Genomic DNA, 13332 nt, shown 5'->3' with positions numbered 1-13332 from the left:
AATCATCCCTTCCAAGGTTTTTTTTTTTTTTTCTTCTTGACACCCTAAGCACTTCAACTCTCTATCACCCATTTAAAAAGTAATACCGAGTTCACAGTGAGTTAAAGATTTATATTGTCTTTAACATTCTTCTGATAAATAGTATTGACAAGGCTTATTGTTCCTTTCGACTGAAGCACAATTTAAAGCGCAGTGTGGTTTAAGGCTTACGGCAACTTCTTGGAATTCGCAAAATACGTTCAAGAGATAGAGACTGGGAAGAAACCGAGACCTCCTGACCCTCAATCCTGATAACTTGACCAATGACAATTATTATAATCATCCACTTATCAATCGCATTGTAATTGCTACGAGGAAACGTAAGACACATCTGATAAGGTGACCAGAGGTGTGAATTAAATAAGGAAGGTGGCTATAGGGACATGTGGGGGCAGAGTGTTACAGGAAATCTCGTAATGGGATAGGGGTATGCTTGGTGAGTATGTGTTAGAGGAACAAAGGAGGCTAGTGTGGCTGGAGAAAAGAATCATTCATTCATTTCACAAATATTCAAGTATCCATTGAACCAGGGACTGCTCTGGGCACTTAGAATACATTAATGAGCAATGGACAAAGATTATTGCCCTCCTGGAATTTGTATTTTCCAGCACGGGAGACAAGACAATAAAAAACAAAGACAGCATATGAGTAAAATAAATTGTATCCCAAAGGTGGTAAATTCTGTTTAAGAGAAATAAAAACCAGATAGGGAAGAAGTGGAACCCGGAGTGAGAGGTGAGGATTGGACATGTAAACAAATATCCTGCAACTGATAGTACCATTATTAGATGGGTGGAAGTTTTCTCCTTTGTGCTGTCTTTGTCAGGCGTAAGTGTAAATGCTATGCTGGCTTCACTGCACAGAGGTCAGAACACACTTTTCCTGTCTTTGGTCTGGTCTCGATTCCCTTCTTAATACACCAGAGAACCAGGGACACCACTGCCTGATAGCCTTTTGTCATCGAGTGCCTACTCATTTTGAAGTTATCACCCCCTGCTACACGTCCACTAAATTTGGATTTTAGTTGTCTGGGCTTGAGACCCTGCCTGGTAGAAGCCCTGGCCAGGCAGTGCCCAGACCACAGGCAGTGACACTTTTCCCGGAAGATCTTAGCCGGTGGGGCAGGCACGTGCTCAGAATCTTTCCACCAACGCCGAGCTGAAGGGAACGCGGTTCCTATCAGTATGAAGCTGATTGGTCGAGGCAGGTCACGTGACTCCGGGTTAGCCAATGCAAGTCCTCTCCAGGATGCTTTAGCTTGGAGAAGAAACTGACGGTTAAGATGCGGGGGCCACCTAGACTGGGGACTTGTTTGTGACCAGCTCGTAAGAGGAAGAAAGGGACTCCAACTGCTGCGGTCCTGGACGTTTCCCAAGGTTTTTCTGATGCTTCTTCTTCCAATTAGGTTAATTACAACAATATCTTTTCTGTAAATTAAACCTATTTTGGCATAAGTTACCTAGGGTCAAGGTTTACGGATTAGTAGGAAAGGCAGTCCAGCTGTTCAGTGGTCCACTTTCTTTCCACCCTCTATGAGTCCTCACGTGTTAAGATTAGCTTCAATTGCATGGCTAATCAGTTCATGCGCGCTCTAAAATTCTTCAAAAAGCCTTTCTCCTCTCCAAAAAGTTATGCTTCTCCTTTGCACCTTGGTTTTGTTTGTGGTGACTTTTGATATGTCAGGGTTTTAAATGTGAGATATTTCCCTTTCTATTGTATTTCATTTATTTTATGCTCAAAAACGATTTTCTCATCTGAAGAGTGAATAAATATTCAGCTGCATGTTGAAGATGACTGCTTTCATTTCTTTCTTATAATGGCCTCTCTAAAGCAATTTGATTTTGTAATTGTAATAAACGATGTGATGATGTGAGTTTTTATCCATCTTTCTATCCATCCCCCTAACTTTGTTTCAAGTGGTTAAACTGTTAAACAGTGTGGATTATAGATAACCATCCCTTTAGCCACTGATTTTGTCTGTTTTTCATTCTGTATTTTGAAATAATTTAGACTTACAGAACAGTTGCCGAAAAAATTGTACAGGGAGCCTTCACCCAGATTTCCCTAATGTTGACATCTTATATAGCCATCGAAAAATTACCAAAACTAAAACATTACTATCAATGTAATACTACGATATCTAATATATAGAATTTATTTGAATTTCACCAGTTATCACATAATGTCCTTTTCTATCCTAGGATCCCATTCAGGATACCCCGTTGTATTTGTCTGTCATTTCTGCCTACTCTGCTCCAGGCTGACAGTTCCTCAGTCTTCACTGGTCTTTCAGAAGCCTGACACTTTTGAAGATACCGGTCAGGTATTTTGTAGAATGTCTCTCAACTTGGGGTCATCTGATGTTTTCTTATGATTAGATTGAAGCTCTGCATTTGTGGCAAAAATACATGTTTTATTCTCCTCCCCTTCACCCCATTGGTGAGCGTGTGCTTCCCACCCTAGTGTTGTGGGGGTGGCCAAACACATGGCACCCAACATTGGACAGATGAAATCCACAGCAGTTTATTAGTCACATCTACTCACAGCCTGGGAGAGTAGGACACCACAGGCCAGGCAGAGCCACACAGCATCACAGTCTGGAAGAAAGTGGACAAGCAGGGTCTGTAGGGCGCAGTATTGTAGTAAGAGGATTAAGTGCCCCTCGGTTCATGGGAGGATGACTGGCTTCTTTGCATAATTCTGTGGGCTGGGTGAGAACTGAAACCTGCTACTTAGGGATAAGTAAGCACTGTGCCCGGTCCACATGATAAGGAGGGTACTTTGGCTAGGGGACCTTTTTCTGTGGGAACACAACAGGGAGCAGAACCTGTGGGTAAGCCATAAACGGTCATCCCCTCTCTCCTAGATGTCAAGGCACACATATTATTAGGCCTTAATTTTAGGTCTTATATCACATTACTGCTAACATTATTTTGTTCCCTTCTCTGTGAATCATGTCAGGGGGTAGGTATATGATGCCCATATGTTGTATTACTACTAATGTCCACCTTGATTACTTGGTTAAAGTGGTGGCAGTTAGGCTGCTCCACCATACCATTGCTATTTTCCCGTTTTTTAGTAATTGATAGGGTGTGGGAAATACTTTAAGGCTCCGAAAATATACTGTTTCTTCTCAGACTTTGACCCATTACTTTTGGAATCCATCTAGGTATCTTGCCTACAACAAATATGTTTCCTAATGGTAATTTTCTATTTTCCTCATTCTTACTACATGTATTCATTGGAATTCTTCTGTAAGGAAGAGCTGGTTTTTTCCCCCCATTTATTTGTTCAATTTATGTACATCAGTATGGGCTCGTGAATAATTATGTTATACTATGAGTTATAATCAAATTATATTATTATTTACTTTGTTCCTCAAACTGTTCCAGCTTTGGCCATTGGGAGCGTTCTTTGGTTGGTTCTGTGGTCTTTCGATATGCCCCCATTCTTTCTTGCACACTTCCTTATGTTCTGGCACAATAAGATGTTCACATCCATCTTGTGTTCTTTTGTTTGTTTGTTTGTTTCTTTGTTTTCCCCCACCGTACCTCTGGATTAAAACTATTTCTACAAGGAGCCCTGGTTCCTTTCCTTGGAGAATAACATTTAGAAACCTGTATTTCAGTGTATATTCATTGTTACCGAAATTTCATTGCTGCTAGGCTCTCTCCACGGACAGAGGTAGGAAATATATTGTATGTACATTCCCATGCTTATAGATACATCTATGTTTATTTCTGCATCTACCTATTTGTATAGATATTAAAAGCCAGGAACTCATACTGATATTTCTGATTCCAGACCATTCTAGCCTTATCTGTAAATTCATTCTCTGACCTGGCTTTCATTATCTATGATGCGTTTACTTATTTGTTCATTCCTGGTGTGTGCACACATAGCTTCAGAATTGCTAACCAATACCCCTGTTGGAAACAGATTTACTAACTTGTATTTGTGTACAGTTCTTTTTTGTCTTCAGCCTTAGAAGATACTGTCAAAATATGGTTTTCCAAAGTTTCCTCACTTAAATATTTTCTTTCTCACTCCTTCAGTGTGGATAAATTAATCATTTGTAATACAGTTAGCTGACTTTGCTGCTACTTGTATTCGACTTTGCGTTTCCCTCCATATCCTGGTTGATTTTAATTGTTTATTTATATTTTGGATAGAAATGTTCCTATGATTCGGAGTCAGGCCTATACAGAAACAAAGTGTACTCAGAGAAGTATCGCTTCTTCCTCATTCCTTCTACCTCATTCCCATTCCCCATTTCTTGCTATTTCTTTCCCACCCTCCCCCATAGGATAACCAATTTCTTTATTTTCTGGTTCAACCTTTTCTGTATTTATTTTGCACCAATTCGCAGATACACACATGTTTTCTTATATTCCCTACTTACGCAAAGGATAGCATACTATTCATATTTCTTTCCATTTTGCCTTTGTCATTTAACAGCCTTCCTGAAATCACCCCACACCGTGTCATACAGATTTTCATCATTCTTTTTCTTACAGCTACACTGGACTCCATTGCATGGCTGTACTATACTTTATTCAACCACTCATCTATATGTGGGCTTTTAATGTGTTTCCAGCATTTTGCAGCTACAAACAATGCTTCAGTGAATAACCTTGGGCACAAATAACTTTGTACTGGTGAAATGTATCTTCGAAGTATATGTCCAGTAGTGAGATTATTGGGCTAAAAGTTAGGTGCATATGTAGTTTCTTTAGGCATTTCCAGATTTCTCTTTGGAAGGGTCGTATTGGTTTTCATTTCCACTAGCAATGTTATGAGAATGACCGTTTCCACACAGACTCACTAACAGAATGTGTTGCCTCACTTTTTAAACTTTCGCCTATGTGTTAGGTGAGAAACGGTATCACGCTGTTGGTTTAATGTACGTTTTTGTCTGTTGGTGAGTAAGTTTTGACACATCATGTTTGAGGACTTTCTATATTTTTTTGCATGAATTGTCTGTTCATGTCTTTTCCTCATTTTTCGATCCAGTTTTTGGTCATTTTGTCGTTCAATATTTAAGAATTCTATATATGTATTTGGAATATTATCCATTTGTCTGAGGTATATGCTGCAAATACTTTATCCCAGTTTGCCAGTTGTGTTTTGATTTATTTATGATGTATTTTTTGCAACACTTTCTTTCGTTTTTATGTGGTCTAACTGGTTATTCATTTCTTTCATTGCCTCTGGAATTTGAATCATAGTTAGATGCCTTTCCCTACACCAAGGTTAAAGAAGAGCTCTGCCAGATTTTTTTCAAGAACTTGTATCGTTTCATTTTTTATGTTCAGATCCCTAATACGTGTGCAGTCTATTTTTGTGTATGGTGTATTGTATCAGTCCACTTTTATTTTTCCTAATGCCTCAATTGCTCCAACACTATTTAGTCAATGACCATCTTTGCCCTCATGATTTTACATGCCACCTTTATCATATGCTAATTTCCATATGTATTTGTACTTGGGTTGTATTTTTTGGTTTTCTCGCCTATTATTCCACTGAGCTATCTGTAATTTAAGGAAGTTTTCTCTGCCATCACATGCGGAATCAAAATCCCAGGTCTTCTTTACAATGTGAGCAAACTTTTCCTGTAAAGAGCCATATAGCAAATATTTTAAGTTTGTGGACCATAGTGTCTCTGTCATAACTACTCAACTTTGTCATTGCAGCACAAAAACATCTATAGATAAGATATAAATGAATGTGCATGGCTGTGTTCCAGTAAAACTTTATTTACAAAACCAAGAACTGGACTGTATTTGACCCAATGGGCCACAGCTTACAGACTCCTGCTCTAGTGGATTCCTCAGATAGGGTTGAGGGGTGCAGAATCTCCTAAGTTCCTGTCTGTTGAAAACTGTTTTTCTATAAGCTGTGATATTTGAAGGGTCAGCCCTGCTGGATGTAAAATCTTTACTTCAGACTTTTTAAAAAAAATTTTATCATTACACAATGTAAACATTTTTTTTTTTTGTGGCCCTTTACCAATTCCTCCTTAACCTCTCCTCCCCCTCCCCCTTTCCCACCGCTGGTGTCCTCAGTTCTGTCCTCTCCTTTTGAGAGTTCAAGGAATTTTTGTGATTGTTGCATCATTCTTCTTTCCTTCCTTTTTTCAGCTGCCGCTTATCAGTGAGGACATGTGGTATTTCTCTTTCTGTAAGTCTGGCTTATTCCACTGAACATGATTTTCTCTAAGTTCATCTATGTTGCTGTGAATGGCACAATCTCACTCCTTTTTATGGCAGAGTTGTATTCCACTGTGTCTATATACCACATTTTCCTTACCCCGTCATCTGTCAGTAGACATTTAGTTTGCTTCTGACTCTTAGCTATTGTAAATAGAGCTGCGATAAACATGGGAGTGCAGGCATGCCTTCGCCATGATGATTTCCATTCCTTTGGGTGTACACCCAACAGTGGGATTGCAGGATCATATGGCAGCTCTATCTGTAGTTGTGTGAGGAACCTCCATACTGTTTTCCGTAAGGGCTGCACTAACTTATAGTCCCACCAACAGTGTAGGAGGGCCCTTCTTTCTCCACATCCTCTCCACTATTTGTTATTCTCTGTCTTTCTGATTCTGGCCAGTCTAACTGGTGTGAGGTGATATCTCAATGTGGTTTTGATTTGCATTTCCCTGCTGCTTACTGATGTTGAGCATTCGCTTTTTCATCCGTAGGTTGGCCATTTGTGTATCTTCCTTTGAGAAATGCCTATCCAGCTCCTTTGCCCATTTTTTAGTTGGATTTGTTTGTTTGTTTGTTTGTTTGTTTTTACTGTTGTTTGAGTTCCTTGTATATTCTAGATATTAATCCCTTGTGGGATTCATAGTTTGTGAATATTTTCTCCCATTCTGTCGGTTGTCTTTTCACTCTGTTAATTGTTTCTTTGGCTGTGCAGAAGCTTTTTAGTCCATTTCTATTTTTATATTTTTATAAATATTCTGATCCGAGGTAGGTCTCATATCCTCAAATGCTTGTTTGAATATGATTAATTCTGTTTGAACTGTTCACTTAGTTTCTTTCCGCTTTATGGTTGTTTGCTTTGTGAGAAGTTTTGTTTCCTCATCTTTTTTTAAGAATGTTTTTGTATGGAATTTCTTTCTTCCTTTGGTGTATTTGTATGATATTGGTTTGTTTTACAAAAATCCTACTTTAACGATGCCAATTTTTGTCGGGATAGCAAAGTCCAGGCCTTTAAGCCTTTTTCTTTGCTTGTTTTGGTGGCAGAGGGAGAAGTTTTGAGTGCTCTGATTCTGTGGTTCTCTCATGTCCTGCAAGAGCATTTTTCTTTTCCATTTTTGTTTTTTCCCCCTTTTGTTTCTTTTCCCCATCATTACTAAATGCCAAAGGATGCTTCACCCTTCCTCTTTGCCGTTTCTCTTCTTCTTCCATTTTTTTTTTTTTTTTTTTTTTTTTGTGGTGGGCTGATATGGGGATCCAAACCCTTGACTTTGGTGTTATAACACTGTGAAGCTATTTTTAAGTCTTGTAAGTCTTCCCTACCTCTTTAAATGTCACATATTTTGAAGTCTCTTCTCTATAGACCCTGCTCTTATCTTCCAGGATATCTTTTTGGTATTTTCAGACGTATCATGGGCCTAGTCATTCTGGCCGTACTTTTAGATCAACTTTAAGCTTGCCATCTTTCTTCCTCAGTATCTCTTGCAGCTCTTCTTGGTCTGTCTTTGCTTGCCACTAAGCCCACTGATGAGCGTGTGACAGATCATGTGCTGGAATATCGTGCTTTTTCTCGTTTTACTCACAATTATTTTGAAGTTTTGTCATCTGTTTCTAAGTGATGATGAGTATGTGCTTTTGGACAGATTTACATTTGTTTTTTCTTGGTGATTTGCATCATTTTGGAAGGAAGTATTGAGAGGCAGGTAGATAGATGGTCAATGTTGTCTTCTGCTCACTTACCCCTGATTTCTACTGACATTTTATCTTATGCCAATATGTATATGTATGAAGGCACACACAAACGTAAACTCTTACACACACACTCGAGTCTATTCCTATTCTATGTCTACAGTGGAGGTCTCCTGAGGTGGCTGCCTGATTCACCATCTACAAGGGTACTTCAAAAAGTTCATGGAAAAACAGAATTAAAAGATAATACGGATCTTTTCATGAACTGTCTGAAATACCCAAGTATTTATTCAATAAATATTTTGTCCACTGCTAACCTTGGTGGCAGATAAGGGACTGTGGATGTCTTCTCAGGATTTGTAAATATTCTTCACTCTGAAGCAGGTTCATAAAGATGGACAAAAACGCCCCAGCCACACTACTAGACCTTGCTGTACGAAGTCTGCTGAGTAATGAACGTGTAGCTATCCATGCCCTTGAAGAGCTCCCAAGAGTCATGTTCGCTCCGTTTTTCACTGCCGCCTTCTTGGGTGGTCATAAGAAGGTACTGAGGGAAATGGTGAGGATTTGGCCCTATCCCTGTCTCCACGTCGGGACATTGAGAGTACGGGAGTCACAATATGACAATTTCGAAGCTATGATTGACGGTCTACAGATCCTTCCTGCCCAGAACTCTTCTTCTTGGTAAGACTATGTATAATAGAGACATAGTGAGTCAGCAGGAGGGTATGAGACGGGCGTAGGAGACGGCCTAACAGTCTTTCAAAGGTAGTTAATGGTGAATGCTGAGGATCTCTGTGAGGCTGTTGGTGGAACATTTGGGGTCACCTTAAGGACTCTAATGTCTTACAGAGTTGATTATGGAACAGAAGGGATTGAGGATACTATTAATAGATTTGCCTCCTGGGTATGATTACATGGAAAAAGGACATGGGCATTGAGACTGGGATCATCAGAAGAGAAGAAAAGATGGGGAAAAGAAAGAAAGGCGCTAAATTTTTATGGAAAAGGCTTTGTTGGTAAATGGTGTATGGACTGAAGACCAGGGATAAAGGGATTTTGTTTCAGCTTCCCATCATTGATCCTGCTGGGTTGTATTAAAATCAGCTACCTCTCAGATATTCTGTCTTCTCCTCTCCTTACAGGGCGCCAAAACTGAGGATTCTAGATTTAAGTCAGAATCCAGGCTGCAGGACCACATGCTCTGAGATCAGGACCACATTCCCTTTCTGTTTTCATTCATGTGTTCACTCTCAGCACTCTATTGTGAAAACAGAAGAAACCCCACAAAGAGTTAGGTGCCCCGGAACTGTAAATTCAGAGTCTGAGCCTCAGTCATCCAGGGAACCTGTGGAATTATTAGTGAACATTTCCCTAGATAGTACCTGGAGAACAGGGCGATTTCTTTCTTTACTTCGAAATAAAGTAGAGCAGAGCTTTGGGTCCTTGCACCTCTGCTGCAGAGTTTTGCAATTTGATGGAAGGCTTGCCCACGAACACATCCTGCAGCTTCTGGATATGGGATGCATTGGTCACCTGAAAGTGGATGACATTTATCTGAGTCAAGTCACCACCCTTTTGGCTCAGATGACCCACCTCCACAGCCTTAGTATGTCTCACATCCGTTTTACATCTTGTGTGAGGAGACGCTTTGGGACTTTTCTCACCCATCTTGGGCAGATGAACACCCTTCAGCAGATCCGTTTGTATTCCTGCCGCACGCATCCGCTTCAGGAACTGCTCAGGTGAGGAGCTGGGGAAAGACCTGGGTTCCCTGAACCACCCCGTTGTTAAGACAGGAGAGCAACCATTCTTGGATATTCCTAATCTCCTTGTAACCCATTCCTCCTTCCACCTCAATATGGGCACTGCTGGGTGTATGAAACTGGCCAGGCTAGAGAAGCTAGAAAATTATGATGTGATCATTCATTCTTTCAGTCAGTCAGTCGACCATGTGCAGACACCATGATAAGTCTGTAGATACATTGGTGAAAAAGACCCAGTCCTTCTCCCCTTGGAGTTTACAGCCTTTTAGGGAGGAAGGGGAGACGTTCAGATGGAGAAATGTTTTATGCTGTGGCACTGATGCACCTCATCATGGTCTGGCTAGAACAGTTAATACTGCCAGATCATTTTGCTCCTGTATTTTACCCAAGCGTTAGGCCCTGAGTAGAGTGCTTGTCATTTGGGTTTTGGTCAAAGGGAATCCTTAGTTGACTGCTTTCCCAGTTCCCTCCCCACCAAATAAGTAAACTAAATCCACCATTGATTTCATTGTAAGTACTAAGTGCATTAAATTTTTTTCCACTTAATCTTTCCCGCAACTCTACATAATAGTTGCTATTGTGCATGTTTTAAAGATTTAAGAAACTGTATCTGAGAGTGGAAAAGTAATTTTCTTAGAGTCTGATTCCAAAGCCCACATTGTTAACTGCTGTTGCAACATATGTGCAAATTAGTTTATTCTAGAGCCGTAGATACCTCTAACTCAGGACTCCTTGTCCTGGTCCAATCCTCATTGTGCAGAAATAACTTTCTTTTTTCTGTCTACAGATACCTGCCACCTCAGTTGGATGCATTGTATCTCTCTTTCTGTGGACTTTCTAACAGAGGCATCACTGTCCTGTCCCAGAGCCCTGCAGCCACCCATCTAAGATTGCTGAGTCTCAGCAATGTCGAGATATCCTGGGAACTTTCTGAGAACTTCCAGACTCTGCTGGTGAGTGTCTCAGGCACCCTGCAGTATCTAGAGATAGATGATTGCCTGATGACTGATTCTACTCTCACTGCTGTCATTCCGGCCCTGAGCCGCTGTTCCCACCTCCGTGTCTTTAGCTTTGCCTCCAACCCCATTACAATGAGTGTGCTCACCAGTCTTCTGCAGCACTTAACAAACCTGACGGAGCTGAAGCGTGTAATTTATCCTGTCCCTGTCCATTGCTATGAACAATTGCATAATCCTCGCAGTTTGAACCGACAGAAGCTTTCTGAAGTGCAGGCCCAATTGAAGGCGATGCTGCAGGTGGTAAAGCGGAATGACATGCGCTGGACCAGTTCTCCTGAGTGATTTTCATGGTACAAGGACTTGATTTAACACTGACGTGTGGCCATTAAAGCACGTAGTGTTCTCACCTGTAGCCCAAGCTTTAGAGACACATATGTAAAATTTTATAGTTCCAGGAACCTCGCGTTAGGAAGATTCCATGTGTAACTGACCTCTATAAAAATAAAGAACTCTAAAGAAAACAGAGGGCTTTGAGAGGTCCTATGGGTCTCTTACCCATTGTCCTCCAAATCCTCCTCCTTGCTCCTGACCACAGTGTTGGGCATGTGACATTGGCTGACCTAGTCATGGTATACCATTTCCCTGCCCAGACTAATTGGTTCACTTACGGGTACTTGACACAAGTCAAAAGAGTTGAAACCTTTTCTTGATGATATTTTGGAATAGCTGGTGGTTATTGAAGCCAATAATTTTACCCTCCAAGGTCCTTTAAACTTCTCATATTTATGACGGCCTTAGGCTGCTTATGAGAAACTATTTGCATCTAAAAGGAAAAAAACCAAACCAAAACAAACAAACCAAACCTATGTCCACTACCTACTGGTGTCTTTATCAGTCCGTTGCTACCTCCTTTCTTAGGTCTTAGAACCCTGTGGCTCAGTCGTTCCTTATATCACACCCATTCACCAAGGATCTCTTATTAGTTCAGTACTGTTCCAGGTGCTAAGAATAAAAAGGCAAATAAGACAAAGCCCCTACTTCCAGCCACTCAGAATACAGCTGTTCCTATGATTTGTCTGTTCCCCTACTCTTTCTTAGGGCGTTTGGGAAAGTTATTTAAACCCCCTGTACCCCAGGTTTTTTTTTTTTTTTTCACACACTCTGTTCAATCCACGCTGGCCTCTTTATGCTGTTGGATAGCTCCTCAACACTCAGGTCATGGCTTTAATGTTACCTCCTCGGAGAGGTTTTCTCTTACTTCCCTTTACTTATTGTACTTCCCTTACTTCCTTTGCTTCCCTTACTTTACCATGTTGTAGCTCTCTCTCAATGTACCATGTATGTTCCCTTCATGGTACCCATCGTTCCATATGCATTTGCTCCCTCTGCTCTTACAGCAATAATTTGTGCATATAGTTTACCCGTTGAAGTGAAAACACTGCACTTCAAAGACTTAGTAAGAGAATAGAATGTTAAAATAACTAATTAAATATCTGTTTGTATGATTACACATTAAAATGGTAAAACATTGCATTTCAACGACTTAGTAAGAAAAAGATGTAATATTAATTAATAACTTTTTCTAATCGTTTACATGCTGAAATGCCAACAGACTGAATGTAAATGAGTCAGTAACAAAAATGAATGAAAAGTTACTAATTAAAAATTAATGTACAGCGTTCCCTGTTGAAATGAAATCAGACCACAATTTAAAGACTTAGTAAGAAACAAGTTGCAAGGTAGTTAATGTGTTTATACTGTTTCCATGTTAAAATGATAACATACTGCTTTTCAGACTCAGTTAAAAAAATAATTAAAATTAAATAATTTTGTTCTTGTTGGTTACATGTTGGAATAACATACTGTATTACAAAGACTTAGAGAAAAGAATGTAAAAAATAATAATTAATAAAAATAGTTAATAATGTTTTTATTGCTTTCATTGTGTAATGACAACATACTGCATTTCCAACTTAGAAAGTAAAACATGTTAAAATAACCAAAACAGAATTTGTATGTGTTTTTTTCTTGGTGGAATAACAGATGTGGTTTTAGTTTGCATTTCCCTGATGACAAGTGATGTTGGGCATTTTTTCATGTATCTGTTGGCCATTTGTGGGTCTTCCTTTGAAAAATGCCTATTCAGCTCCTTTGCCCATTTTTTAATTGGGTTACTTGTTTTTCCGTTGCAAAGTTGTTTGAGTTCATTGTGTATTCTGGATATTTATTCCTTTGTCCAATGTTTATTTTGCAAATGTTTTCTCCCACTATGTTGGTTGTCTTTAACTCTGTTAATTGTTTCTTTTGCTGTGCAGAGCCTTTTTAGTTTGATATAATCCCACTTGTTTATTTTTCCTTTGGTAGCCCATGCTTTGAGGGTTGTATTCACGACGTCAGTGCCCAGTCCCACTTCCTGGAGTGCTTCTCCTAAGTTTTCTTTAAGTAGTCTTATTGTTTCAGGGTGTATATTTAATTCTTTAATCCATTTTGAGTTGATATTGGTATATGATGAGAGATATGGGTCTAGTTTCGTTCTCCTGCATATGGATATCCAGTTATCCCAGCACCATTTGCTGAAGAGGCAGTCTCTTCCCGAATGTATAGGCTTGGTGTCTTTGTCAAAGATCAGATGGCTGCAGGTGGGTGGGTTGATTTCCGGATTCTCTATTCTAT

The 13332-nt window shown here is 39.8% G+C and overlaps 1 protein-coding gene across 1 annotated transcript; it reads left to right on the top strand.

Moving 5' to 3' along the window:
- The first annotated feature begins 8328 nt into the window (after positions 1-8328).
- On the top strand, positions 8329-11001 carry LOC134368184 (melanoma antigen preferentially expressed in tumors-like). Its single transcript, XM_063084728.1, has 3 exons — positions 8329-8618; positions 9080-9679; positions 10488-11001. The coding sequence occupies exons 1-3, from the start codon at positions 8329-8331 to the stop codon at positions 10999-11001; spliced, it is 1404 nt and encodes a 467-aa protein (XP_062940798.1).
- Positions 11002-13332: the final 2331 nt, after the last annotated feature.

This window comes from Cynocephalus volans, chromosome X (assembly GCF_027409185.1).
Source record: "Cynocephalus volans isolate mCynVol1 chromosome X, mCynVol1.pri, whole genome shotgun sequence".
Taxonomy (NCBI): Eukaryota; Metazoa; Chordata; class Mammalia; order Dermoptera; family Cynocephalidae; genus Cynocephalus; species Cynocephalus volans.
This window is presented reverse-complemented; position numbering and strand designations above follow the sequence as displayed.

What these genes read in the sequence shown, in the direction of transcription:
- LOC134368184 (XM_063084728.1), top strand. Translation starts at nt 8,329, where the DNA reads ATGGACAAAAACGCCCCAGCCACACTACTAGACCTTGCTGTACGAAGT. An exon ending in GCCCAGAACTCTTCTTCTTG is followed by an intron (nt 8,619 to 9,079) that starts GTAAGACTATGT and finishes CTCTCCTTACAG; the next exon opens with GGCGCCAAAACTGAGGATTC. An exon ending in CCGCTTCAGGAACTGCTCAG is followed by an intron (nt 9,680 to 10,487) that starts GTGAGGAGCTGG and finishes TTCTGTCTACAG; the next exon opens with ATACCTGCCACCTCAGTTGG.